We start from the raw sequence: 27,463 nt of genomic DNA, 5'->3' as shown, positions 1-27,463 counted from the left end.
GGGAGAGCCCACAACAGTGAGAGGCCCATGTACCGCAAAAAAAAAAAAAAAATTTATTTTGTAGAATATAGTGTTACATGTAAACCAATAGAATCACTTTCTTGTCAAGCGAATATGTCTCACTTTACACTCATTGTAGAAATAAGCACTTGTGAAAAGTAATAGCATAGAAAATTATAATGTAACGTCAATAGCCAATACTAAGAAAGTCATACCTCACCTAAAGAACCTAAAAATATAGTAAACCCAACACATCAATGTCCATAAATCAATAATTCAGGGCTATTTTATGAAGTAACTTTTAATCCTAAACCCTAGTAAAACCACTGTCTATATATAATTTTTTTAAATAAATTTATTTGTTTTTATTTTTGGCTGTGTTGGCTCTTCGTTGCTGCACGCAGGCTTTTCCGTAGTTGCGGCGAGCAGGGACTTCTCATTGTGGTGGCTTCTCTTGTGGAGCACAGGCTCTAGGCATGCGGGCTTCAGTAGTTGCGGTTCGCAGACTCTAGAGCACAGGCTCTAGAGCGCAGGCTCAGCAGTTGTGGTGCACGGGCTTAGTTGCTCCGTGGCATGTGGGATCTTCCCGGGCCAGGGCTTGAACCCGTGTCCCCTGCATTGGCAGGTGGATTCTTAACCACTGCACCACCCGGGAAGCCCTATATATAATTTTTTTAACAAAGACTGCATTAAATAGTTTCATAACTCTTTTCCCTATATCACTTTCCATGTCATCATATATTCTGCCATACCTTTTCCATGATTGTTCAGAATCAGACTTGTACATGGACATAGTTTAAATAAATAATTTGATAAGGTCTGTTCCATAAGGCCTCTGTTTCCCTCCCCTCCCATTTCCCACTTCTCACTTCCCAGAGCAAACTGAGTATTTTGTTACCTTGATAGTTTCAGATAACATGCTTATATTACTATTTCTTGATTTTTCTCTCTTTAGACATGATTTGTAGACATCCAACTATACAGGATGAGGATCTAACCTTCTTTCTCACACACACCCACACAGATCCCCAACACACACACATAGACACCCCATCACCCCTGCAGACCTTTACTGTCCTCCATATTTCCATTAGAGTCATATGGAAATTCTGGTCACTATTCAGTGTTCATATTGTTATGACTATGTGAGAAATATGCATTGAGCCATGTGGTATACACTGTGATTACTTTGCCTTTCAAGTACGGTTTTATAATTTTCCTGAAATTATTTTCTTGTTTTCCCTTTGCTTAGTTTTCTGAGTATTTATTATATAATTAATTCCCATACTCTTCTATAATTATCTAAATTTCTCCATACTTTCAAAGCATTAGATATTCTATTGATTTCTTTTTCTCAGAGACTTTTCTCCCAGACCCTTCTTGATCTGTTCCAGGCTCGACAGGTTGTTCTTTACCCCTGTCTTTATTGGCTGTCATTCTGGGATCTCCTTTCACCAAAACCCTCAGATTCCCATTTCTTCCTGCATTGCCTGATTCATCTGCAATACTTTTCTTCTCTCACCATTTTTTTTTTTTTTTGGTGGGTAGGGGGTTGTTCTCTATTGTTCATGAAATGCTTTACTCAGATGCCAGTGAAACTGGGCTGTTTCAATATAAGAGGTGGATTTTAAAAAGCTTGTTAAAAACTCTGGACACAGATGAGGCTTTACCATAGGGTGATTTGGCTGAGTCAGTTGACTGAAGAACCCTCAGTATCAGTGTCTTCAGGTCTTCCTTCTAAGACTGGTTATATTCTCTGAAGAAGCCTCATCCAGTCTTCTTCCCAGGAACTAGAAACCAGGCTACCAGGTGTTATGGAGCAGGAGAGAGCTGGGTGTCTCAACCTTCAGCGTGGAAACTTTCATTTATCCCTTTTTTCAGTAGGCACTCCCACCCTCAATCTTGCATGATATCCCCCAGAGACTTGGAGGATACATGCCCAGTGTCCTGTATGGATGAAGGTAGAAGGGGCACAGTCACCAGGCTGCATGGAGTTTAGGAATGCAGGGTGGATTTGGAGGTCTGACTGTATTTATTTATTTACTTGCTTACTTCCCGAGCCACGCTTGTTTGCGGGATCTTAGTTCCCCAGCCAGGGATTGAACCAGGGCCGTGGCAGTGAAAGTGCCGAGTCCTAACCACTGGACCGCCAGGGAATTCCCAGGTCTGACTGCTTTTTTTTTTTTTTTTGCTGTACGCGGGCCTCTCACTATTGTGGCCTCTCCCGTTGCAGAGCACAGGCTCCGGACGCACAGGCTCAGCGGCCATGGCTCATGGGCCCAGCCGCTCCGCGGCATGTGGGATCTTTCTGGACCAGGGCACGAACCCGTGTCCCCTGCATCGGCAGGTGGACTCTCAACCACTGCGCCACCAGGGAAGCCCCTGACTGCTTTTTGACAGATGCTCAAGAGCCCTCCTGATTTTGACCCCTCCATCCATTCCTCAGCCTTTCAGAGGCTCTGGGGTTGAATCAGGTTCTTTCTTAGCCACACTGCCACCTTAGAATTTGGCTCTTTCAAGTTGGTCATACTGCTTACCTCTTCCTTCTACATTCGAGCTTCCAAAATCTTGTTGCTGTTTCTTCTGTTCCCTGTGGTTATTGCCTCCTTTTTAATCCCTTTATTATAATTTCAGTAGAGTTTCTAGAGTGATTAGAAATAAATGTGTAAAAAAAAAGAAAAGAAATGTGTACTCAATGTGTCGTCTTTAGCTAGAAGCCTGTGAAAATATAAAATACACTTGATGAGTGTTTTATATAATTAAGACCTCTTGCAATATATTCTGTACATTTATTCCCATTTCTTAAGTTTACAGCCTTTTAGATTTTGTAAAAATGTACAGGTAGCTTTGCTTTTATGCTCTGTTGTCAGTTTGTATCTGTTATTTACTTGATACAGAGTCCGAGGTCAGGAAGACCAGGCTCCAAATATTATGTTCCTATGAGAACATACAGTTCATTTATGATGTTCTGCTTCATGGCCTGGTTAACATGCTTTAAAAAGGATGGCTATCTCAGATAATTTTATCAGAAAATTACTCTTCTATAATAGTTTTTTTTGTTTGTTTTGTTTTTTATGTTATTTTACCAAATAAAAGAAGAAAGAAAGGAAAGGCTGGGGGGAAATTGCCCAGAATGCTAACTAAAGGTTATATTTAGATGATAGGATTATGGGTGGTTTTCCTTTTCAAATTTGACCTATTGTTCAGTTTTCTGTAATAAGATATATGACTTTTGGGCTTCCCTGGTGGCACAGTGGTTAAGAATCCGCCTGCCAATGCAGGGGACACGGTTCGAGCCCTGGTCCGGGAAGATCCCACATGCTGTGGAGCAACGAAGCCCGTGTGCCACAATTGCTGAGCCTGCGCTCTAGAGCCTGTGTGCCACAACTACTGAAGCCCGTGCACCTAGAGCCCGTACTCCGCAACAAGAGAAGCCACCGCAATGAGAAGCCCACACACCGCAACGAAGAGTAGCCCCTGCTTGCCACAACTAGAGAAAGCCCGCGCACAGCAACAAAGACCCAATGCAGCCACAAATAAATAAATAAAATTTAAAAGATTTATGACTTTTATAATAAAAACAAAAATTCAGTTAAGACAGCACTAAAAATATATGCCAAATTTTCTGTTTGGCTCGCTTTACATCTTTGGATCAGAATCTTTATGTGGGAACACATCTTCAGTGGGGATTATATGTCAATAAGAAAACTGATTTAGAGAAATTTATTATTGACAACTTTCCATAAATACATCTCTTCATTAAAGTCAGGCATGCCAAAAACAAGATGGCGGCGGCCACGTGAGCAAACCCCCCACCCCACCCAGGTCTCCGCTGTCACTGCCACCACCCACGCGGCTAGCCCCTCCCGGCATTCCTCGCGCTCGCATATAGCGCACCAGCCTCGCACCAACCAAAAAGTGTCACCTCGGAGCACGGGACCCACCCGCCCCGGAGAAGCCCAAGTCCACGTGTCAGAAGCCGGCACTCCTCCCACTCGCACACCTCGCTCTCGCCCGGCGTGGCACACGTCAGTGGGGCGAGGAGCGGTCGCTCCGCAAGATGCACGCTGCTTACCTGGCAATTAAGTAAAAAGGCCGAAGAGACAGCTACCGCCAAGAAGCCGAGAGACTGGGAAGGGCACCGCGTGGGAAGACTCCTTCCTGATAAAGCTCTCCTGGAGCCAGTTTCTCGAATTCCCCACCAGTAGACCGTCTGAGGTGCCTTCTGCAGAAGAGGATGCTTCAGTCTACAGAAGGAGTAAATCCCAATCCAACAGAACGATTATTTGCTGTCACTCAGAGTTGCTGAACGCTTGATCCACAGAAAGGACGTCCACAATACATCAATGCACTTATCCAAAGCAAAGAGTGCCTGAGCCCACTCCCCACAGTTTGTTCTTGTTCAGCCTTCTGAGTGTGTGAACTACCTTTCCAATGAATGGATTTGACAGACTTTTCGTTTCTGAACTTGCCATCAAGAAAGAATGGGTTAGTTTGCCCTCAGAGACTCTAAATGTGTCATCCATAGAATGGACTTGTCCAGCCTGCTAAGGGTCAGGTCAGCACCCCAAACACAGACTAGATTTAACTTTTGGAGTACAGTATGTTATGCATCCACAAAATGGACTTGTCCAGGTTTTGCCATATCCAGACTTCTATGCCCAGGATGGACGTGAAGAGATATCACATTGTCCACATACGTGCTTGTCTTAGCCCTCTGAGAACGTGAGCCCCCATGCAAAAATAAGAGGTACCTATTTACCTCTCAGAGTGTCAGAGGTCTGATCATATTTCACAGTTTGTGACACATCGTCATGGTTGTTCTATGCAAAGCCTCTCATTTTATTTATTCTTTTATTCCTGTACCCAACTATCATTCTCTTCCTCCCACAGTTAACTTTATTGAGTTTACTGTGTACCTCTTGGTGTGATTTCATATAAAATCTGCAATTTTGTGTAAAAAAAAAAAAGAGTCAAGCATGCCAGCATTTAACCAACATTTTGTTTGTTCCTTTATTTTTCCCATAAAGCTAAAACTGAAACCTTTTAAATGTTATTTATAGTTAGACAAGAGATAAAAAGGGAAATGTTTTTGTTATTAATAGCCTATTTGATGTTGAACAACATCATAAGTTCCTTAGATCACTTTTTTCCATGAATGTTTTTAATACTGTTCATGTATTTTCTTCCTTCCAGCCAATACAAGAGTTGCGGGAAGTTGTCCTTAATATTTTGCAAGACCCAGACAGAACCACAAAAGGTACTACTATTTTGTATTTAAATTCATTCCCTCCAGCCACTCAAGTAGAAGTCATTGAGGAACACATAGCAGGTAAAAAAAGAATTGTAACTGTTAAGTCCCCTGAAATGCCTCTTGCTTCTTGGTTTCCATGGCCTGCCCTTTCGGCCTTCATCATCAGCTGATTCATTTCTATTCTATTATTACAAGTAAATATACTGATCAACACCAAACAAAGGTTTCCACCAGAGCAGCCTAGACTAGGGTGTCTTGCTTCCCTGGAGAGAAGGTGAGAGAAGGCAAGTGACTCTTTTTTTTTTTTTTTTTTTTTTTTGCGGTACGCAGGCCTCTCACTGTTGTGGCCTCTCCCGTTGCGGAGCACAGGCTCCGGACGCGCAGGCTCAGCGGCCATGGCTCACGGGCCCAGCCGCTCCACGGCATGTGGGATCTTCCCAGACCGGGGCATGAACCCGTGTCCCCTGCATCGGCAGGCGGACTCTCAACCACTGCGCCACCAGGGAAGCCCAGCAAGTGACTCTTTACCAGAAGAGACTGAGGCAAATGGGAGAGGTGCTTTGGTTTAAGTTACATGTTTCATCATAACAAGCCCACCAACACATATACATCCAAATTCATGTTATACCTTTAAATCATACCCATCTCAGGAATCATTTCACTTAATTCACCATTACTGTCATTGGCCAGAACCTTTAGAGAACTCTTCTGTGAAAACTGTGCCAAATACAGTGAGTGGCACATTAATTATAATATTTGTTATATGAATGGAAAAAAGAAAAGCTACCTTGAGAAAATAAAATGGATTATTTTTATAATCTTAGAAGGTGACAAATCTTTTAACTTTAAGTGTAGGTTTAGGGAATTCCCTGGCGGTCCAGTGGGTAAGACTCCGCGCTCTCACTGCCGAGGGCCTGGGTTCAATCCCTGGTCGGGGAACTAAGATCCCATGCATGCCATGCAGCCAAAAAAAAAAAAAAACAAAGGGGTAGATTAACCTTTGGGGAACAATCAAGTCATGAGGAATTACAGCCAACTAACCCATTACTTTTGGGAATAAGGTTGTAGAGTACCTATACTCAGTGGTCCTCTTGCTGAGAATGATGCTACAGTTCAGTTATTTGTTTATAATGTGTGGCAGTGTTCTTCAAAGGGATAAAAAGAGGAGACAGGAGGGCTTCCCTGGTGGCGCAGTGGTTGGGGGTCCGCCTGCCGATGCAGGGGACACGGGTTCGTGCCCCAGTCTGGGAAGATCCCACATGCCGTGGAGCGGCTGGGCCCGTGAGCCATGGCCGCTGAGCCTGAGCGTCCGGAGCCTGTGCTCTGCAACGGGAGAGGCCACAACAGTGAGAGGCCCGCGTACCGCAAAAAAAAAAAAAAAAAAAGTTAAAAGAGGAGACAAGAATCCATGCCTTTCCCACCTCTTGGCCCCTGTTGGCCTCTCTTGGGGTCTCAGCCTCCAGCCACAGTATCTGTCTGTCTCAGCCTGATATCCTTCCCTTAATTTTGGTTGTTATGGTTGGGCTATCATGCAAATTGTGTCAACACAAGACATTTTTTCACCTGCTGTCCAAGATGATAGCCATATGGTCACACCTGGGTAGGGAGGGATCAGAAGGTCAAGTGATGAGTCAGGAAAATTGATCCAAGGTGTGATGTAAGGGTAAGAAGAGGCCAATGATTAGTCACTAAGGGAGCTCCCTGGAGAGCGAATAAGAGATTGGGCATGTGTTCAGCATGTTGAAAGGGTAGCAGGGATCCATTGTCACAGGCCCCAAGGCTGCCTGGAGGGCTGGTTAGGAGGATGGCCTGATGAAGCAGGGTGTTATTACAGGGCTTAGCAGGGAAAACTAGTTGTAAGTCCCACTCCAAATCAATTACTCTTTACTGAGTATACGGAATCCATAAGGATCACTGAGAAATCATTGTAGATAACTGCTGTTTCATTTGATTGATTTTTTAGCTTCAGTATTAAATTGCTAAATCTTTTCTTTTTGACCTTGTATACACAGGAATTACCTCTGACTCTTTAGCTGCTGAAACTCATATAACATCAGTAGAAATGCTGGCCGAGAAGATGGAGTCTGGGACGTCTTGCCTTTCTCCAAAAGAGGGGGAACAGGTTTCAGCAACACCCCAAATAACCAAGTCAGAACAGGATAATCATCCTGGTATCAAATTACAGATCGCCCCGATCCCTAGGTAAGCAAACTCTAAAGCAGGCTTGTGTTCACAGGTCTAATTCAAGTCCAGTTCTCAATTTCTCCTCCACAGATCCAGGATACCATCAGGATTAGTGATACCTTCTGCCTCCTACGAGGACCAGGTGGTCTAATCCATCTTTGGTGTTAAGGGAAGGAGCTAAGGGAAGGGGAGGGTTGGAACCAGTGCCAGGAAGATCTGTGTCCTTTCTCAGTACACACGCCAACCCCCCCTCACACCACCCCCAAGGAGACCTGACCTGCAATGAGGAAGGAGCTGCCAGAGTCAGGATGGCTGCTGGAGTGGAGTGGTGACCCCTCCCTCCTGGCATTGGTCCTCCCACTTCACCCTCATTTGTGCTGCACTTGCAGATCCCACCCACCTTTCCAGCCAGTCCTGGGGGGCAGGAGCCGGGGTGCTGCACAAACTGCCAAGCACGGCAACCTCTGGAGCTGTGGGAAGGAAGGAGCTGTGAATAGCCCTGTAAGAACAGGGAGGCGGTCAGGCACGTACTAGTGAGAGACTGCGCATAGTATCACAAGTGTTTGGTTTTGAGACAAGTGTAAGTTTAAGAATCCCTAGTAATTTAAGGAACTGTGTCAGGGTATCGAAGTCATTTTCTAAAACATTAGTATAATATCAGTCTCTCTGTTCGTGCTCTTAAAAGGAAAATTCCAAACAAAAGCACCAAGACCACGGTTCTGTATCTTCGTTCTCTCGAAAGCACAGCTGGGCCTCTTCCAGTCTAAACTCCTGTCTCAGACCTGACATTTCCCCCACTGTAGTCAGCTCGTGGGTGGATGAAGGCAGGCAGCTGACGTGAAGACCACCTCTTATTGTCTCCGGAATTGATGACAAGCATTTTCAGCAGACTGGCCACGAGTTTTGTGAGGCTAATGTAATCAGTGGTTTTGTGATGTGTGACCAGGATTCGCTGCGTGGAAAGGTCTCTGCAGCTTACCCTCCAGGCTGCCTGTGATTAGAATGCATTCAGGTTTACCAGGAAGATGCCTGATTTGTTCCAGTTTCAACTTGTGGTTTGGTCCACCATCTTAAAAGATGTTTTTTGAATAATTTACTGTCAAAGCTAGAAAGAATCTTAGAATTCATTAGTCCAGCCTCATTTGGTGTTAGGCCCAATTTCCTCAAAACGTGTCAGCTCTTTGAAAGTTTATGGACTAAACAAACACCAACTGCCAAGTAGCTGACTTCAAATAAAACCACACTTAACACTTCATTCAATTAAATCCCTATGATTTAGGGATTTAAATCATAAAATCAGACACCATCTGAGAGCAGATGGACACCACCCAGTTCATTCTGACAATGAGGGCAAGTCCATCTTAGGACGAGAGCTGCTATAGACATGCCTCTTGTGTTTTATTAGGGAATAAGAAAAAAATAAAGACTAACAAGTAGAATTTTGAAAGAAGTTAGAAGGTTTTGAATGCATCTCTTGCTGTCTCTCAGAATAAACGGAATGCCGGAAGTGCAAGACATGAAGCTTATCACTCCTGTACGGCGTTCGGCCAGGATCGAGCGAGCAGTGTCCCGCTACCCGGAAATGCTGCAGGAACATGACCTAGTGGTGGCTTCTCTCAACGAACTGTTAGAAGTGGAAGAGACAGAGTGTTTTATATTCCGCAGAAATGAGGCTTTGCTGGTAACATTAGGGTTTCAAGTCCTTGAGTCGTAATTTCTTGATTTTTTTTTTTTTTAAAAAAAGAGAGACATTTCAGCCTCCACAAGACAAGAAATGCACTTACCTAGGTGGCCTGGGAGAAACTGTGTAATAGAGGGGCATCGTGGATGCAGACTGCGGGCCCCAGGGCTTGGAAAGTAATTCCCTGGGCTTACTCTCAGATTTTACACCCCCATGGGAAAGTTTGCTTATTTAAGACTGTAGTTTGCCACAGCTTTACAGCATACATAAATTTCAAACTTTGAAAATTAACTTACCCCACAAGTATGGTAAAAATTTGAATTTTATTGACCTACCTTAATCCCAACATAGTTTTTTTTTTGTATCGGGGGTCAATTCCACAATATGATAGACTTTCGTCCCTGCATCCACCTTAGCAGAGAGGGCAAGTCCTTCCAGCATGGAAGATCTGAGCGTAGAAACTAGCCTTCCCCACTAGGTGGGACGTGACAGACCATCTGGTCAAATCCTCTCCTTTTGCAGCTGAGTTTATGCTGGTTGTACCTTTCGCTCAGAGATCACAGATGACTTTTATGTGTGATCTTTGACTTCCGTCACAGATCCTTGGAGATGAGAGGTAATTCACATCCCTTCTGGGCCTGGCCTCCTTAATGATACACAATCCTGAACTGGGGTGGTCATCTAGCTTTTTATATTCAAACCTAATTGTGCATTTGTTATTGAGAAATGCTTCAAATAAAAACTAAAGGGAGCAGCAGACAGGGGTGGGGAAAGGACCCTTGCCTCTTCAATTCTTTGCTCTGCTAAGGGCCACCTGGCCTGAGAAGATGTCTGAGCCCCAGAGACTATCATCGTTCGCCTTTCCCTCCTCCTGGGCAACTGCTTGTGGAAATGTAAAATCAGAATCGTTGTGTAAATATAATGTATAGGAAAACCTAGTCAACATATTTTAGAGTTTGGTTTTCTTAATATTTATGTATCATCTAAAAAACAATTAACTTTTATATTGTTCATTGCTGCTTATTCATTTATCATTTATTACAGAAAACAGTGATGGTGGCTTGGCCTAGAGAATTAGGGGTTTGTCTGGGGAACACCAATAGGCTATCCCAAGAGGCCTCACAGGGAACACCCATTACCCTGGAGAACTCACCTTGATGTGGATTTTTCCACTGTGAGGGAAGCAGATCCATCTCTCTAAGTCTGATTTATAAAAACGAGGTTCATCAAACTGAGGTATAAAACCATAATGCTAATAGACTAACTTTTGATGAGAAATAGATTGCCACCACAACCAAAATGCAGGAGTCCACACAGCTAGGCGTTCCCTTCCCTTTAGACAGACTCACTTTCCCTCTAAAGCCAAATAATGCCCGAGGGGTTGCTTAGAAGTCCTGGAAGCTGAAAATGGGACTTGGGGAAATCAGCTATTCAAAATCACGAGACAAAAAGAGCCTGAGGCACGACCCTCCTTGTCAGGAACGGCCTTGCCTCAGACCTCAGGCACTCCGTCTCACATCCATGGACCAGTCCTCCGATCGGGCCTGCACGGCCGTCCTCTGTGCATTACCTGCTCTTTGGCTTCACACGGTTCATCCTTGCCACCTGATGCCCATCCTCCTGCCCAGACTGGGAATCAGCTGTCTATGGTGATTTTACGTCTCTCTCTCCTCAGAACATCGTCTTGGTATTACAGCTCAGTTCTCAAAAGAACACCTTGGCTATTACCAGTTCCCAGCAGGACGTCTCACAGTACCACCCTGGGTACTAACAATGTAGGCTGAACCACTGGCATAGTTTTCAAACTGACAAATTGGAGGTTTTAAACAGCTTGATTGGACTAAGTAGCATCTTCAGCATATAAAAGGATGTGGAAGTGATGGGGATGGTAATAGCACCTACAGAAAACGGCGCCGTGATTCTGGAGCTCTTTGTAGATTCTTAGTAACCCTCTTGTTTAGTAAATAGCTATTCCTATAGATACCTGGAGCAGGAGGGAGGGAGAGAGGGAAGGTAAGAAGCAGGCCCTTCATTACTTGGGAGGAAGATTCATAGGGATTTGCAGGGGAGATACGGGCCTCGGCAGAAATTAAGTCTAACGTTCAGCTTCTTAGACGGGGGGCGGGGGGGGGAGTGTAAAGGGAGTGTTAAAGGAAGATAAATAAGGATGGTTCTATACTGGCATCTGGGAGCAGAATGACCATGAACCAGAAGACGAGAGGAGCAGGCACGACAGTTCGCATTTATTACTGTTAACTAGGTACAGGTACTCATGCTCTAAAAGACATCTGTTGTGCCCGCTTGGGATGTAGCCCTTCTAATAAGAGTGCCCTCATTTCCTTAGGACCACCTCTTTCCCGCTCACAATCTGTCGCTTTAACAGGAACGGACTCCACCCACATGAGCACGTGGCCCAGGCTAGGCCAACCAGAGCCCAGTATCCTGGCCAGCGGCATTGATTGGACGATGGGGTTATTTCTCGCTCAAAACCAGCGAGACTCGTTTCCCAGACTTCTGTTGGGAGAGAGACCCCTTTCCTGGTAGAGTTGCTGAAAAGATAGGATGGAAATCTGTAAACCTTCTTATAACCATGGAGAAAAAAACCCTCCTGGAGCATGGCACCAACACAGAATAAGCCTGAGAGCTGGAGAGAGTAAGCTTACATCCAGTGACATCATTTGATCCCTGGCTAAAGCCTGGAGCTGGCCAAGCCCTGTACCTTTCAGTGATATGAGACAATTGATCCCCTTATTCTTAAGCCAGTTTCCTTTAGGTTTCCGTCAGTTGCTAGGGAAAAATCCTGACCAGTGCACATATATTCAGGAGTAGAGGAAACTCCTATTTCATGCTTGCTCTGGCCGCCTTCCAGGCATTTTGTCTCACTACATTCTCACAGTAGCCCTATGACATAGGTACGGAAACAGAAAGTGAGATAATAAATGACAGGCAGGACTGAAGTTTCAAACTCAGAGCGGCCTGGCTCCAAGTCCAGAGCTTTTAACTCCTATCTCTAAAGTATGGAAATGAGGACTAGGATGGTGATAAGGAAGGAGCGAATCTGAGAAAGAAATTCTTGAACTGTTCCCAACTTACCAAATAAGAATCACCGTGATAGCCAAAGTGCTGTCATTTATCCTGCAGATGAGGTGACCGATCACATTTTTACCACAAGAGCACTACCCCAGGGATGGTGCTTCTCTTCATTTCTGCCTGCTCAGGACTGGGTGCCGGAATTCGGATACCGATTCAGCCGGTATACCTAGTCACAACTAGAAATGCATCTCTCGCCCATCAGCAACCCTGGTGAAACAGCCAGTGCTCAGCTGTGCCAGGCCCACACCACATCTGTCTCGGGGCGCTGCCATCCCCAGGGTACAGCCTCATCCATGTGGACAAGCAGGGCTCTCAACCAGTTTCACATGGCAGCCAGTGGGAACAGGGAAGAGAGGAAGTGGAAGGCACACCCTCTCCTTTTAAGGTCACAACCTGGAAGTTGGATGCTTTATTTCTGCTTAGGAGGGGAGGGACCACAACTGGGTCACGCGTCCCCACTCATCTTCAAAGAAGGCTGGGAAATGTCTTCTGGGTGGCCACATGCCCAAGTAAAAATTCTTCCAGAAACGGGATACGACTATCGGTGTCTACCACAGTCTTAGGAGTAATGGAGTACATCTCTAAGGTGCAGATAAATGAGGACAGAGGTGACAACAGGATTAAGAAAATATAAACTGCATCAAAGGAACAACCCCCAGCTAGAAATATCTCCCACCCTACCCTGCCTCAGATGAGCTCCTAAGAGTTGAGGAGGTTCTAATCCAAAGTTGTAGAGCCCTTCCCCACTTCCTCTCGTCTCATGAGAGGTCTTGAGCCCCACCCTTTCCCCTGCAGTTCTACAAGCTGACCCAGAGTAATAATAAATCAGGTTACATGGTTCACTCAGTAAAACATACGGGACACTGGAAGCCAGAGATACAATGATGACCCAAACGACCTGTCACCAAGGAGCCTCAAGTCCAATGCGGACACATGTTAAAGAATCACAAGTGTCAAAAGTGTGATGATCCTGGGCTTCCCTGGTGGTGCAGTGGTTGAGGGTACACCTGCCGATGCAGGGGACACGGGTTTGTGCCCCTGTCCGGGAAGATCCCACATGCCACGGAGCGGCTGGGCCCGTGAGCCATGGCCACTGAGCCTGCGCGTCCGGAACCTGTGCTCCGCAACGGGAGAGGCCACAGCAGTGAGAGGCCCATGTACAGCAAAAAAAAAAAAAAAAAAAGTGTGATGATCCTGAGAAAGAGGTCCCTGGGGGAGAGATTAAGAGAAGGAACTGATCCAGTCAGGGAGGTGGGGAGGCCCCTCCGAGATGTGAGCGGGGAGCAGAAATGGGGGTGCTTCAGGCAGAAGGAAAGACACGGGAAGGGCCCTTTGGCCACCTCTTCCTTTTGCAGGTCTCTCTCCCCTCCCTGTCCCTTCCCCGCTTCCCCTCTCCCTCTCCCTCACTCTCTTCCTCACACCCCTTAGGGGTCTGCTGCCAGGCCCACTACCCCCAGGCCCTTCTGCATTCTCTCCACCCTGGGAGGGAATTCTAAGGGTTCAGTTTTGTAGCATTACAAAATACTTTTTGTAATACTACTGTATTTCAGCACCTTTCCAGAAAAGCATGGGCCCTAGGGTCTGAGCAGTTTTCCCGGTAAAATACTATCCTCTACCCCTTGAATAAAAATCTAGTGTTTAAAGACAAAAGGCCAGGCATACCCAGTTCTTGCCTGGAGAACCTACCCCTGCAGGACTTTGAGACCCAAAAGTCAACCCAGGAAGAAGAGTGAAAGGCCTGGAAGCTTCTGAAATGCACAGAGATTAAAAAAAAAAAAAAAAAGACTGTGAACTCTCTGAGCACGCAGCCTGTTGTCCCTTATTTATCCTCAGATATTCCAAATGTTTCCCTTGTTTATCCACAGAAAATAAAACTAGTGAGCTGTGCCACAGACCAATTCCTTCAAGAGTTTGTTTTGTCATTTCAAACATGTAAATATATTCCTTCTAAGCCTCCAATATTAATGCCAGACGATACACTAACAGGAAACGTGAACTCAAATCAGTCACAGAACAAGAAAGGCCAGGGCTTAACACCACGGAGGAGCTCCGACTAAAATAAAGAATCAAGTTTTTAAATCACGAGTAGGACTTACAGTTTTTAATGCATGTATACATCAAGTTCAAAGATGTCTGGGCATCTCGCTGTCTTTCATAGTGACCTGGAAAGAACAGTTAATGAGGTCATCTATAGCCGATTAGGTATTATTGTTACTAGTAATGGAATCAAAAGTGCACAGAAATATTATTTTTATTTATTTTTTGATGTGGACCATTTTTTTAAAGTCTTTATTGAATTTGTTACACTATTGCTACTATTTTATGTTTTGGTTTTTTGGCTGCAAGGCATGTGGGATCTTAGCTCCCCGACCAGGGATCGAACCCACACCCCTTGCATTGGAAGTGCAGAGTCTTAACCACTGGTCCACCAGGGAAGTCCCGGAAATAATATTTTTAAAAAGAAATGGATAGAAATAAAATTGGATGTGAAATGATACACTCAGGGGAACTGGCCAAAATAATTCCACTTGTTACACACAAATGGCTCAGAGGCCAGGGAGGGTTGCCTTCCAGGATGAGAGCAAGACACCTTCCTCCTACCCAAAAGAAGTGCTCTTGGGCTCCAAATCTGTTACATTTAGGAGATTTCAATATGGTTGCTTTTTCTCTCTTCCATATTTTTCCTGTTACCTGAAAAATATTTCAAGTGGAAGATGACCACGATGTCGGCCTGTGTCCTGGATTCAGTCTGCCTCCGTGCAGCCCTCCTGGTCCTCGCCTCTCTCTTTGCCCTCAGCCTTATAAGAAACAAAGAAAGCTGGTTATGGAACTTTCCCAGGTTCACACAGTGACTCCCAACCAGGGGTAGAAAATGTGTCAGAATGCCGTAGTCTGGGCTGGGATGGAGATGAAGGGATAGAGAAACCAACACATCCCCAGAGAACGCGCAGTTGCAGATGGGAGTGAGCCTAGCCCTTTGGTGGGCTGGGAGGGAAAAATAGTTGCAAAGCACTGATTAAAGTATTGAAGTGCTTGAATTTTGAGCTTCTCCTGGGCAGCAGTAAAGTGGCTTACAATTCAGTTTCTACCTTGTCGGGCATGCTGGAGATGCTTGGTAAAACAAACAGTGGGAAGAATGCACACTGACCCCGAAGCCACCAATCTAAGGGGAACCAATGAGACAGGCATTTTGAAAATCAAGGCCCAGGAACGCCAGGGTAGAAACAGGAACCCTCCTGCAGGGCTTGGGGCTACAGAACCAGGCTAGGAGCTGAGCCTGCCCCTCAGGAAAACTGGAGTCTGCACTCAAACGGCAGTCAGGCAGCACAAAGTAAGAGAGGGGTCAAAGCAGAAGCCCCTACACATTGTGTCCATAAAAGCTGCCTGGAGAGGAAGCCTGGCCAGGGAGAGCCAGCATTCTGCAACCTCTCCCAGGGCGGAGACGGATCTGTCAGAGAACTGAGCCAGAACTGGTGTGGAGAGGTGCAGGGCCCCAGTACAGTCAGCTGACCCCACTGAGCAGAACCTGTGAGTTTGGGCTGACAGCCAGTGGTTCTCGGCCCCCTTGGACCCAATGCCTCATTTTAAATCCAAATATTTTCTAACACAACATTGTAAATCAACTGTACTTCAATTTTTTAAAAATACATAAATATTTTCATTTCTTCTTTTCTATCCTGAATTGAAATTCATAGATAATATGATTGTCTCTATAATCTTAAAAATCAATATAATACCCTAACTATAACATAGGAGAAATGAAAAGCAATGTATAATAAAATAATATGTATTTCTATGTAAATACTCAGGAATGATTGCACTTGGAAGGCAAAAGAGCTCCTGCAAATCTCCCAAATGCCCGCTGGGGTTGATACTGCTCCATTGGGACCCCTGCTCTAGCCCCGGGGTAGCCCCTAAGTCGCTGAGCTCCTGGGCCAGCCAGGTGGCTCCTCCCACTTCTCAGCAACTCACCCTCTGGCTGCAGGAGAGGAGGTGGGCGGCGGGACCCAGATTGGCCCATTCTGGTTCTGCTGCTGACTCATGGGGCATCTGTAGGGACCAATGCAACAGGAGGTGGAGAAGCTCCGTCAGTGGTGAGGCCTTCCTGGAGTCCCCAGTTATGCATAGACACCGCCCCCCGCTCCATCCTCTGCCCCCAGCTGCCAGCTTCCTGCCCAGTGATGTCACAGAAAAAGGAGCCCAGGAGGGTCAGCTGGAGAAGGAAGGTTCTGGCAGATGGACTTCACTTCCTCAAAAATCCCAGGCAGCACAGCGGGGTGAAGGTCAGGTTTCTTTTAACTGTTTCACCTGGGTGCTCGGGATGCTTTTTCTTCACCTGTCTGGTATCTACTTTAGCAACAATGTCTAAGAGCACTATAACTATGCCTCGGACACCCAGCTTTGCCAACAGGAAATCTCCAGCCCTGCTCATCTAAAAGCCCAGAGAAGGGCTTCCCTGGTGGCGCAGTGGTTGAGAGTCCGCCTGCCGATGCAGGGGACATGGGTTCGTGCCCCGGTCCAGGAAGATCCCACATGCCGCGGAGCGGCTGGGCCCGTGAGCCATGGCCGCTGAGCCTGCGCGCCTGGAGCCTGTGCTCCGCAATGGGAGAGGCCACAACAGTGAGAGGCCCGCGTAACACACACACACACACACACACCCACACAGAAATAAAGAAGATAAAATAAAGTTATTAAAATAAAAAATAATTAAGAAAAAATTTTTTAAAAAAATAAATAAATAAAAGCCCAGAGAAGGGATGAAGCTGCACGGTGAGAGCTCAGTTCCCCCAGCATGTGGCAGGGTGATGCAGGGGGCAGAGCTTGTCCCCTGAGTTCAGCAGCCCTGGGTTCAAATGCTGACTCTGCAGTCTGTCTACCAGTGTGACAGCAAGTTACTTAGGTTCTCTGCACGTAAAATTCACCAGTGGTAAAATGGGAAGAAAACCTACTTTGCTGAGTTAAGCATTCAGCAGAATCGATTTTAAAAAACAAACACCCAGCCCAGAAACAAAATAGTTTTTCCTCCTCTCAAATATCAGGAAGGGAACTGAGAGTGACAAGAAAAGCAGGGCTCAGGGAGCCCCAGAGAACTAGTTTCAAGTCCAGATCCTTGAGTGCAGATGGCACACCATCTACGACGGAAATAATGACCGCCTGTTGGGAGAGGGACGGGTGTCCTCCGGGGAGCTCTGCACTGGTCAGTCCCACGGCCCCCATGAACTCCATGGCGTCTTCACCGCCTCCACTTCCCAGCTCTTGCCCCAGAAGCGTCTCCAGGGCTTCCAGAGGAAAACCAGCTGGAGCATTTACTGTATGGACTGCTGTTTGGTCCACTTCCTCTGCGATCACTGTATGTGTACTGAGGGTAGGGAGACCATAGCCTTCCTCCTTCAAACCAGTATCATATGTACTAGCGAGATAATGTGGTCTCAGTTTAAAGCAGGAGGGCAGGAGGAAAACTTCCCAGCAGAGGCATCGTATCTATACAACCGCAACCCCTCTAGAGTTTTGTTTTTTTTTTTTAACCGTGTGGACAGTTATCTGCAAGGGTTTGACCCGCTTGTGCCTAGAGGAGGGAGCGTGGGTCTGGTGACCTCAAAAGCTCTTGGCAGGGCTGGGGACCAGTGGATCCTTCTGGGACGGAGGGTCAGGGATGCCAGGGGGGTTTCTGCAGGGACCCACCAGCTCCGGGGCCGCCCGGTACAGAGAGCTGAGCGGGAGGTACAGGAAGTCGAGGCAGGTGGCCATGTAGAGGTCAGCGTAGCGCATCAGCCGGCTGGAGAAGAGCGTCTGGCGGAAGCCGCAGCGGAACAGGCTGCCCATCGCGCTGAAGCACTGGTCCAGCTCCTGGGTGACTCGCTGGCAGAGATCCCATCCCCGCCCACCCCACCCCTCCCCCCAACCCCCGGCCCCTGCAGCCCACGACGGGGAAGGGGCCGCCCTGTTGCCCGGCCAGCCGGGGTCTTTGGGAAGTGGGACAGCTCCCCGCTTTGCCAAGGACCCCACTTCCCGCTTCACAGTTAGTTTCCTGCCTGGCCCTGGAGAGCGACCACCCTGCACTAAATTCTCAGCATCACTTACCTTGTGATGCCTCCTCAGAGGGCTTTGCAGGAGGCCCACTCCGGCCCAGTCCCCACTCCAGCCCCCCCAACAGGCCCCCCCGCATCACAGGCCCTTCTTTTAGAGTCTAGAAAACTGGTCCAGACGTTACTCCCAGAGTGACTAAGCAGCACATGCTAGTTCCCCTCTCTGTGCCTCAGTTTCCCCGTGAGTAAAATAAGGGTGACGATCTTTGCCCAGCCCACCTCGCGGGGCTGTGGGAGGATCAAATACCCTACAAGAGGCTCAGCAACGATCCTTCACTATCGGTCCCAGCTGGGCCTGGGAAGGCCAAGTGGCCTGAATCCCCTTGATTGGCCTATGGGACTCGCCCAGCTTTGGTGACTGGTCAAGTAATACCACAAGGGAACATGTCCTGTCCACCGGCCCTAGATCCCGTCTTCTCAGGCGCCTTGTCTGGCTGACCCCAGACGCTAGCCGGGTGAAGTCGGTCACATGAGGACCCAACCCAGGAGGCCGGCACTTCTCAAGGTTAACGGTGGGGATTGAGGAACTGGCTAAGCCCCACCCATCACCCTGCAGGTCCTTTTAAGAGCATACTGCTGTCATTCGGAATACGGCCAGCAGGGGGCGCTGGCTGACAAGGCCAGGTGGCGCTCCTGGAGACTGGGGGAGTCGTAATTGGGCTCTGGGGTCTGGGACGGAGCGGATCCGGTCAGGCTGCCCAGAGGCACAAGCCCTACCTTCAGCCCCGCTGGGCCCATCCCCTCCTCCCTCGGCATCCCGCTCTTACCCGAATCTCCCTCTTGGTGGAGCTGATGAGTGGCAGCCCAGAACGGCTGCCATCCATGTGCCTGGTGCAAAAATGACCACATGACCCAGGAAGACAGGAGCCGGCCCCCCAGGCTCCAGGCACAACCTCCCCAGATCGAGTTGGGGACACCCTACGGGCACCCAGTGGGGGGTACTGGGCTGGGTGTGTGCCCGTGAGTGAGATGGTAAGCATCCTCAGTCCAGGCTGGTGGGTCAGCTGGAAGGGCCTAGAGGTCACAGTGTGAGTGTCCCAAGGGGGTCAGAGGGGTCCCAAAGTCCAGTTTACTAGGGAAGCCCACCCTGAAACAGATCGTGATTTCCTGACCACTCTGGCGAGGACCCCGCTGCCAGGCCTGGACGTGGACCATTACCCTCCATCCTGCTCGCCTTCCCGGGCAGGGGTCACAGGTCAGGGCTCTCACTGGTACAGGTCCGCCAGTTGCATGTCCAGCCTCTTCAGCTCCTCCATTCGCTCTGAAAAGTGGACAGGGGACAGGGGGCTTGACAGCCCTGCCCACCTTTGTCCCAGGCCTAGCTCAGCTAGTTGAGGTGAGGGTGGAAAGGTCACTGGGGTCTAGGCTCCCCCTGCTGAGCGTATAACATCCTTCACCCTTTCCTTACATCGAGGGAGACTCTGCCCAAGGCAGAGCAGGGACGGTTGAGGAAGCTGACAGGGAGTCAGGTGACCCGCCAAGGTCACAAGGCAATGACTCAAACCCAGCCCTTAGGACAAGCCCAGATTGTTTGGGTTCATAGCAACTCCTGACCCCAAGGATACAAGTCATTCCCGGCTGGGAGAGTGGACTTCCCTCTCACTAAGATTCCTCAGGGTGGGTAGGGAGGGTAGGTTCCGTGAGGAAGGAAACCTCGGGCTACAGAAACACCGCAGGACTCTGGAATCAGGAGACAGGATTTGAGTCTCAACTTTAGCCCTTCTGGTTGTGTGACTTTGGGCAAGCCGCTTAACCTCTCTGGGTCTCTGTTTCCTCGTGTATAAAATAGATCTGCTCTCACAAACCACAGAGAGGACGGTATTATCACGGTCACTACCAACCCCCCGCAGGAGAGAGGGGAAGATGTGACCATGGTGCCCCCTGCTGGCCCCCCACAGCTCACCCTGCTCTCAGGCCCAGATGTCCAGCTCCCAGGACAGCTCAGGAACCACCAGGCAAGTCCGCCAGCCCTGCCGCTTCTTGGACTTGAGGATGTCCCCAAAGATGTGGTCCCCGACGTACAGGATGTCTTTCCCCCGCACCCCAAGCAGCTCACATGCTGCATCCGACGACCCTGCCCGACCATGGGAGGACAGGCCCACTCACAGCCCTTCCTGTCCTGGTGGGCAGCCTGGCGACATGGGCTCCTAGCTAAGAGGTGGCGCCTGTGGAGGGACAGGGCGGGGAGCCGGTATCTCCAGAGTAGACGGCACAGTGCTGATGGGGCCCCGTGCTGGTGCCCACGCGGAGCTTGCCCGTGTCCTAGAGGGGACAGACGGGTGCCCTGGCCAGAGAGGGCAGGGGGTTGGGATTGGCAGGGGTAACCGTGGGGGGTGGAAAGAAGGAGGCAGAGGGCCCTGGAGGGCTCCCCTGCTTCCCTGCTTCCGGGGACAGACAGACAGCAAAGCAGCAGCTGCCAAGGGCAAGTCAAGCCTGAGAGGCAGGCTCCCTCCCCACAGCGTGGGCCACGGGTCAAGGTGGACGGGCCTCGGCCCCTGCATTACCATCTTGAGCTGTCTCAGCACCGTTCCCTCCAGAAAGAAGCAGGGCTTCTGTGTGTCCACCACGATCAGGTCAAAGTAGGACCTCCAGGGCCTGCGGTGGGGGGCAGGTGCAGACACACGCGCTCAGCCTGGGAATCTGACCCGCCGCGGCTCACAGGTCCTCAGCTAGGTCCTCGCCAGCTCCTACCCCGCCATACCCGGCCGGATGCCCGCTCAGGCTCCGCCACGCCCTGGCCCTGGCCCTCAGCAGGAGTGAGACGTCCTGGCGCTCAGGACCCTGGCAGTCTGGCCACCCAGCCACGCTGGCACGGAGGGCTCACGAGCTATAGCAGCAGAGGCCAGCGCTGGATGTCGCGTGCACCATGTCAGCCTCCAGAGCCCCTCACAGCACAGTGTCAGAGACCCAGGGGCACGGGACAAGAGCACAGTCCCCGAGCTGGAGACCCGCTCACCCACTTGCCTGAGGGTCCCCGCAGGGTGTGTCACCCGCCCCCCCAGGCCTGCTACAACCTCTTTTCACCCCCTTCCTCACCCACTTCCACCCCCTCCAGCCCCATCCAGCCCCATCCAGCCCCATCCAGCCCCATCCACCCCCATCCAGCCCCATCCACCCCCATCCAGCCCCATCCAGCCCCATCCAGCCCCTCCAGCCCCATCCAGCCCCATCCACCCCCATCCACCCCCATCCACCCCCATCAGCCCTCACCAGGCAGGTTGAAGAGCATGATGAGGATGTGGAACCGCTTCAGGTCATCCCTCTGAATGAACTTACTGGGGTAGAAGCTCCAGATCTCCGCCCTAGGGAAGGGGTGGGCTGGGTGCCGTGATGCCCCTCCCCAGCGCCTCCCAGAGGCCCGGACAGGCCCCGCCACTCTTTCCCGCCTCTACCCATCCTTCTCTCCCTCCTTATCCAGCTGGCATTGCCGAGCCCCTGTGGTGTGCCTGAGTCACCCCCCGCCACTGTCTTTCCTCCAGCATCCTTGCCCCCCACCCCGTTCCTTACTCCGGGAGGAAGGAGAAGCCATGGGTGCCCAGCAGCACATTCCTGCGGGCGTCCACCTTCAGCAGGTTTCCACAGAGCGCGTCAAACACCAGCCCCCTGGGAGAGGGCACCAAGGTTGTGGATGAGGCACCAGGGCCAGTGGCTGGGCCCAGCCTCCCGCCCCGTGGGCTCCCGCACCTGGTGGGGAAGGCAGGGTCATAGGTGCAGTGCAGGCTCTTGTGTGGGTACCCGATGCACACCAGGCGCTCCGGCAGCAACTTGAAGGCCAGCGTCTCAGTAGTTGCGGCGTGCGGGCTCTAGGGCGTGGGGGCTTCAGTAGTTGCAGCGCTCAGGCTTAGTTGCTCCGTGGCATGTGGGATCTTCCCGGACCAGGACACTGGGATCAGTCCCCCAGACTCCAAGACCCAGGGCCTCGCGTGTGTCTGGGCACATGTGTGTGAGTGCGTGTGCGAGCGTGTGCAGGGCTCCTTCTCAATGTGCGAGTGTGCTGGGGGCATCCCCGTGAGCGAGGATGCACCATTGTCTCTTTCCTGAGCTGATTCAAATACAGGTTTTTGAGTGGACATATTTTTTATGGGTTTTTAAAATTGTTTTATTTGGGAAAAGTGCGTCTTACAAAAGGGCAGCTGCAAAATAGAGACCTCTGCAACAATTACTTGTTTTTGCTTAACGTGAAAGAATGAGTGGTATCCAAGGAATCAAAGCAGTAGATGGACAAATCAGGGGCATCTCCAAGTTATTTTCAGGAAATAGAGCAACAAAACGCAAAGCTATAATTTCCGATCAAGGAATTCTTCTAACAATTTAACTTTAGCTTATCTCGTGGCTTACCACCCCTCCGTCCCCTTTTAGTGGAAAAGCATGACTGACTATTGCAAACCAATTACTCCACTACAGGAAACACCTTAGAACATAGTTTTGAATCACATCTGTCTAGCTGCAAAGCTCAGGGATGGAATGAGGCAAATACCCACAAAAACAAACACAAAAACCCGACAACAAAAACCCCTCAGTTGAGGACAAAGTTTTGTCAAAAAGTGCCTGGCCTGGGAAGTCTAAGAGATCATAAAACATTAAATACAACTGGAACTGAGACCCAGTTTGTGTTAATACACGAGATAACCAGATAGTTTGAACTTCTATGGCTAGGCCCATTTGTCTATTTATATAGACAGAGCTAGCCCTGCTCTATTAACAGCTACCAATGTACTGCTTTGTCCTTTAAGATCTATTTTGAGTGGACATATGTTTTTTTTCTTCCTTAAATATGTATGTATTTATTTGGCTGTGCCGGTCTTAGTTGTGGCACACAGGCTCCTCGTTGTCGTGTGTGGGATCTTCAACTGCGGCATGCAAGAGCTTTAGTTGCAGCATGTGGGATCTAGTTCCCCGACCAGGGATCGAACTCAGCCCCGCTGCATTGGAAGCACGGAGTGCTAGCCACTGGACCACGAGGGAAGTCTCGACACTCTTATTTTTAAAGCACACGAGTCTTCTGCCTTTGTAACCCCAATGTTTGCTTCACTCTGGGTTCTCTGCTACATTCTAGGTGGTTGAGGTCTTTGGGTGCATAAGCCCTAGAAGTGGAGGTGGCATAATATAGAAGAATTCTTCTTCCTTGATCGTTACTACTTTCTCTCTCAGAGAAGGGAGGGGATGCCAGAGACTGTCCTGGCTTTCTCCTCCTTCAAAGGAGGAAATGGGGGCCCAGGGTGGCGCCAGCGGGGTCAGTGGTGTCTGAAGTGTTTGAGGGAGACGGGAGCTGCTGGGCCTCACTGCTAGCGGGCAGGTGGCTGGGGAAGGGACCACTGTCTCCCCACTCCTGGCAGTGATGGCCTGTGTGGACAGGGGAGAGCCTGGGGCGCCCAGAGGGGAGACACAGGCCCTGGAGCAGGACTGGCACCAGCGGTGAGATGGGCATTTGGGATGGAGGTCGAGGGGATCTTACAAACACCCCATTTCCTGACATATTCCACACCATGGCAGCCCATACACAGGGATGGTGACACTCAGAACACAGGCAAGCCCCTGCACTCAAAAGGGGACATCCTTCTGTAGGTGGGCAGTGACCTGTCAGAGGGAAACCTGACAGTGTACACTTGGCAGGGAAGGCGGTGCTCTCCGCCCACGCACGCCGACGGGGTGACATGTGCTGCCCACCTGTGACAAACGCATACTGTCCGAACTTGGGCACAGTGACCCCACTCAGCAAAGAGACAACGGCACATCCTCGCTCACGGGGATGCCCCCAGCACACTCCCACGTCGAGACGGAGCCCTGCACGTGCTCACACACGCACTCACACGCATGTGCCCAGACACACGCGAGGCCCTGGGTCTTGGAGTCTGGGGGGCTGATCCCAGTGTCCTGGTCCGGGAAGATCCCACATGCCACGGAGCAACTAAGCCTGAGCACCGCAACTACTGAAGCCCCCACACCCTAGAGCCCACACGCCGCAACGACTAAGGCCACGTGCCACAACTACTGAAGCCCGTGCGCCTAGAGCCCGTGCTCCACAACAAGAGAAGCGACCACAATGAGAAGCCCACGCACCGCGAAGCCCGCACACCGCAACGAAGAGTAGTAGCACCCGCTCGCCGCAACGAGAGAAAGCCCGTGCGCAGCAACAAAGACCCAACGTGGCCCAAAACTAAATAAAATTAATTAATTAATTTTAAAAATAAAAATAATAAAACTGTCTAATAAAGAAAGAAAGAACGTAAGATTCTTGCTTTACACACAATTCTAACACACTTGGTTATCAATCTTCCCAGCCCAAGACCATTTAAAGAAGTAATTGCTAGAAGCATACCAGGAGCTATAAGAAGTGGCAGGTGACTAGAATCTCAGAATCAGAAAAAAAAAAGTACAAAAGTGAGTGTCAAAAAACAGAGCAATTGGGACCATTTTGTGTAGAGCTGGAAATAGTCCCTAAGGGTCCACAATTGCTGGTTTTGCAACAAAGCACAACAACTTCCATTCAGAGTTTTGACCTGGATCATCCAGAAAGACTTATAGGATGTGGCATGTCCTCTTTTAAAAAGGAAGACCAGCTTATGATACATTTTAGAAAATTTTCTCTACAAAATGGCCAAACTTAATGAAGTTAAGCACTTTTTTTTTTTTTTTTTTTTTTTTGCGGTACGCGGGCCTCTCACTGTTGTGGCCTCTCCTGTTGCGGAGCACAGGCTCCGGACGCGCAGGCTCAGTGGCCATGGCTCACGGGCCCAGCCGCTCTGCGGCATGTGGGATCCTCCCGGACCGGGGCACGAACCCGTGTCCCCTGCATCGGCAGGCGGACTCCCAACCACTGTGCCACCAGGGAAGCCCATAGGCACTTTTGAAGGGATAAAAATTATTTGGGGGAAAAAATGTATTTCAGTGAAATAGTTCCTTCCTTGGTAATTCCAGATGAGCAACTGTTAGGATGGTGAGGCAAGAGTATGGAGGCTGCAGGAGGTACATTACCTCATTGGATGGATCGGTGGATGGATGGATAGATGGATGGATGGATGGATGAATGGATGGATGGATGGATAGATGGATGGATGGAAGGACAGTTGGATGGACAGACCGATGGGCTATATATGGTAGCCTTTATTAAGGGTATCAGAGGAGAATCAAGCTTCAGAAATCAGCAGGATTTCCCAAGTCCCTTTCACCCATTCTGTGCTCTCTGCTCATCTCAGGGAGACCTTTTTAAAAGTGCATAGTTCCTCTCTGGTTCAGAAACAGAAGGAGGAATACCCGGTTATGGGAAGTCACCAGAAATTTCCTCAGCCCTCCCACTGGGTGTTAACATGGTGAGTGTGCAAAAATGTATCCTGCTTTTCCCATAGCTGAACTCGGGGGTCTATCCCAAGATTCTCTTCCACCTGAGAATAAGGAAGTCACCCAGTGACGTTCACATACACTCCGTCACATCAGTGGTTTCTCAGGCCACCTCTCCAGGTAACTCCTCACCCTCTCCTGGGCTTGACTGAACAGCGTGGGGTTTATACTCAGCCACGCTGGGAGCTGGGAGCTGGTAGTTGCCCATCACTTCTTGGTGGGGCCTCATGTGACTTGCACTGGCACAGCTGGGGAACCAGTACATCCCCACACTGCTGTGTGCTAAGGTGGCCACGTCCCCATTGGATCTTCAGCTGGGCAGTCTGTAGTGCCATTCCAGGATGTGGCCACCTGTCCAGACCGCAGTGCCCCTTGGTTGACTGCAGGTCCAGCTGGGGAGGACCACAGGCTGTCACAGGGCCCTCTCGGCCTGGCCCCTGGGCCACTGGCACCCTTGTGGGACTTGGTACATTTCAGAGCCCCTTCCAGAAGAGGAGATTTGTTACAGTAACAACAAGTGAATCCTTGCATTACTTTGACTGTGTGCCAGGCCTCGGTAACAACCCTACGGGGTAGGCCTTCCATTACTCTGAATTTACAGATGGCAAAACTGAGGCACCAAAGTCCTAAGCATCTCACCCACCATTACAAAGAAAAATGGCAGAGCGGACTTGAGCCCAGAGCCCAGGCGCCAGCATCTGTGCTGTCAACCCCTGGGAGAAGCCGCCTCTGCCCAGGAGCCCTCACAACACCCCTGGACTTTTCAACAGCATGAAAGACAAAGAAAGGCCAAGGGAATGTTCCAGATTAATGGAGGAGGCTAAAGAGACATGACAACTGAATGCGGTATCTGCTCTCAGATATTGAATCAGGGAAGAGGATTTAACCCAAGGACATCACTAGGTCAACAAATAAGACTAGACAACCGACAGCAGCTAAAAGTACTGGCTCAATGTCAATCTGTAAAGTTGATACCGTAAGAAAAATCTCTATTCTTGGAAAATACTGAAGTATTTAGGGTAAAAGTGTAACTTACCTTCAAATGGTTCAGGGAAAAAATTATGCATATAGAGACATCCGTGTGTGTGTGTGTGTGTGTGTGTGTGTGTGTACGTGCTTGGGGAGGCAAATGATAAAGCAAATGGAGTAAAATGTTAACAATCGGTAAATCTTGGCAAAAGGTATAAAGATGTTCTTTGAACTATGTCTTATTTTTACAACTTTTCATAAACTTGGAATTATTTCCAAATTTAAAAAATATTTTTTTTAAATAAGGAGTCCCATGGCCCCCATGTTACCACCAGGAACAGTCACTTTGGCTCCCACTTTCTTCTGAGCTCCCAGCTGGACGCCTCCTGTCCACCCAGGGGCAGAGTGGAAACAGGACCACTCAGCCCTCATGCCTGTTGATTCTCACACCCAGGCTGTGCCTGTTTAGAAAGTGTCCAGGCCCAGCACGTGATGGCTTTGTTCCCCGTGGCTGCCTGACCCTCAGAGAGGTGGCCAGATCCTAGGTGCCCAGGGTGTTGGGTGCACCTGTCGCCCCTCACACTTCACCTCCACCTTCAGTCGGAGGCATTATTCCAGCTCACACAGCTGGTGCACAGCTGGTCCACAGCATCGAGGACCTGGAGGGGCCTTTCATTCCCCTGAGCTTGGAGAAACTCTCTCGAGACCACCAGAAACTTACCGGAGATGGGGCTTCCTCACACAGGGGTGGCTGTACAGGGAGACTGAGGCGGGGACCAGAGCAGTACATCAGGAAGGTTTTTTGGATTTTTTTGGACAGGAAAGTGGGATTTATCGGTGGGTGTAAGGAGGGGGCGG

The 27,463-nt window shown here is 49.3% G+C and overlaps 2 protein-coding genes across 2 annotated transcripts in view; one reads left to right on the top strand and one right to left on the bottom strand.

Moving 5' to 3' along the window:
- The window catches only part of CKAP2L (cytoskeleton associated protein 2 like), a 31,500-nt gene extending 21,377 nt beyond the window's left edge, over positions 1 to 10,123 (top strand). The window contains exons 7-9 of the mRNA XM_060117589.1: positions 5,197 to 5,260; positions 7,267 to 7,456; positions 8,927 to 10,123. Coding sequence (XP_059973572.1) covers positions 5,197 to 5,260; positions 7,267 to 7,456; positions 8,927 to 9,152 — 480 coding nt within the window. The 3' untranslated portion in view covers positions 9,153 to 10,123. The remainder of the gene's footprint in view (positions 1 to 5,196; positions 5,261 to 7,266; positions 7,457 to 8,926) is intronic.
- A 4,177-nt stretch (positions 10,124 to 14,300) lies between these two features.
- Positions 14,301 to 27,395, bottom strand: NT5DC4 (5'-nucleotidase domain containing 4). Its single transcript, XM_060116997.1, is given in 15 exon segments — positions 14,301 to 14,374; positions 14,904 to 15,010; positions 16,185 to 16,262; positions 17,895 to 18,071; positions 19,066 to 19,126; positions 19,508 to 19,559; positions 20,202 to 20,372; positions 20,488 to 20,560; positions 20,803 to 20,893; positions 20,958 to 21,087; positions 21,509 to 21,600; positions 21,806 to 21,901; positions 21,983 to 22,062; positions 23,582 to 23,641; positions 27,327 to 27,395. Coding segments are annotated over 14 exon segments (1,284 nt in total). The 3' UTR covers positions 14,301 to 14,374; positions 14,904 to 14,956.
- Between the last annotated feature and the right edge of the window lie 68 nt (positions 27,396 to 27,463).

Source organism: Mesoplodon densirostris, chromosome 14, assembly GCF_025265405.1.
Source record: "Mesoplodon densirostris isolate mMesDen1 chromosome 14, mMesDen1 primary haplotype, whole genome shotgun sequence".
NCBI lineage: Eukaryota > Metazoa > Chordata > Mammalia > Artiodactyla > Ziphiidae > Mesoplodon > Mesoplodon densirostris.
The sequence above is the reverse complement of the archived record's forward strand: the minus strand, read 5'-3'. Positions and strand labels throughout refer to the sequence as shown.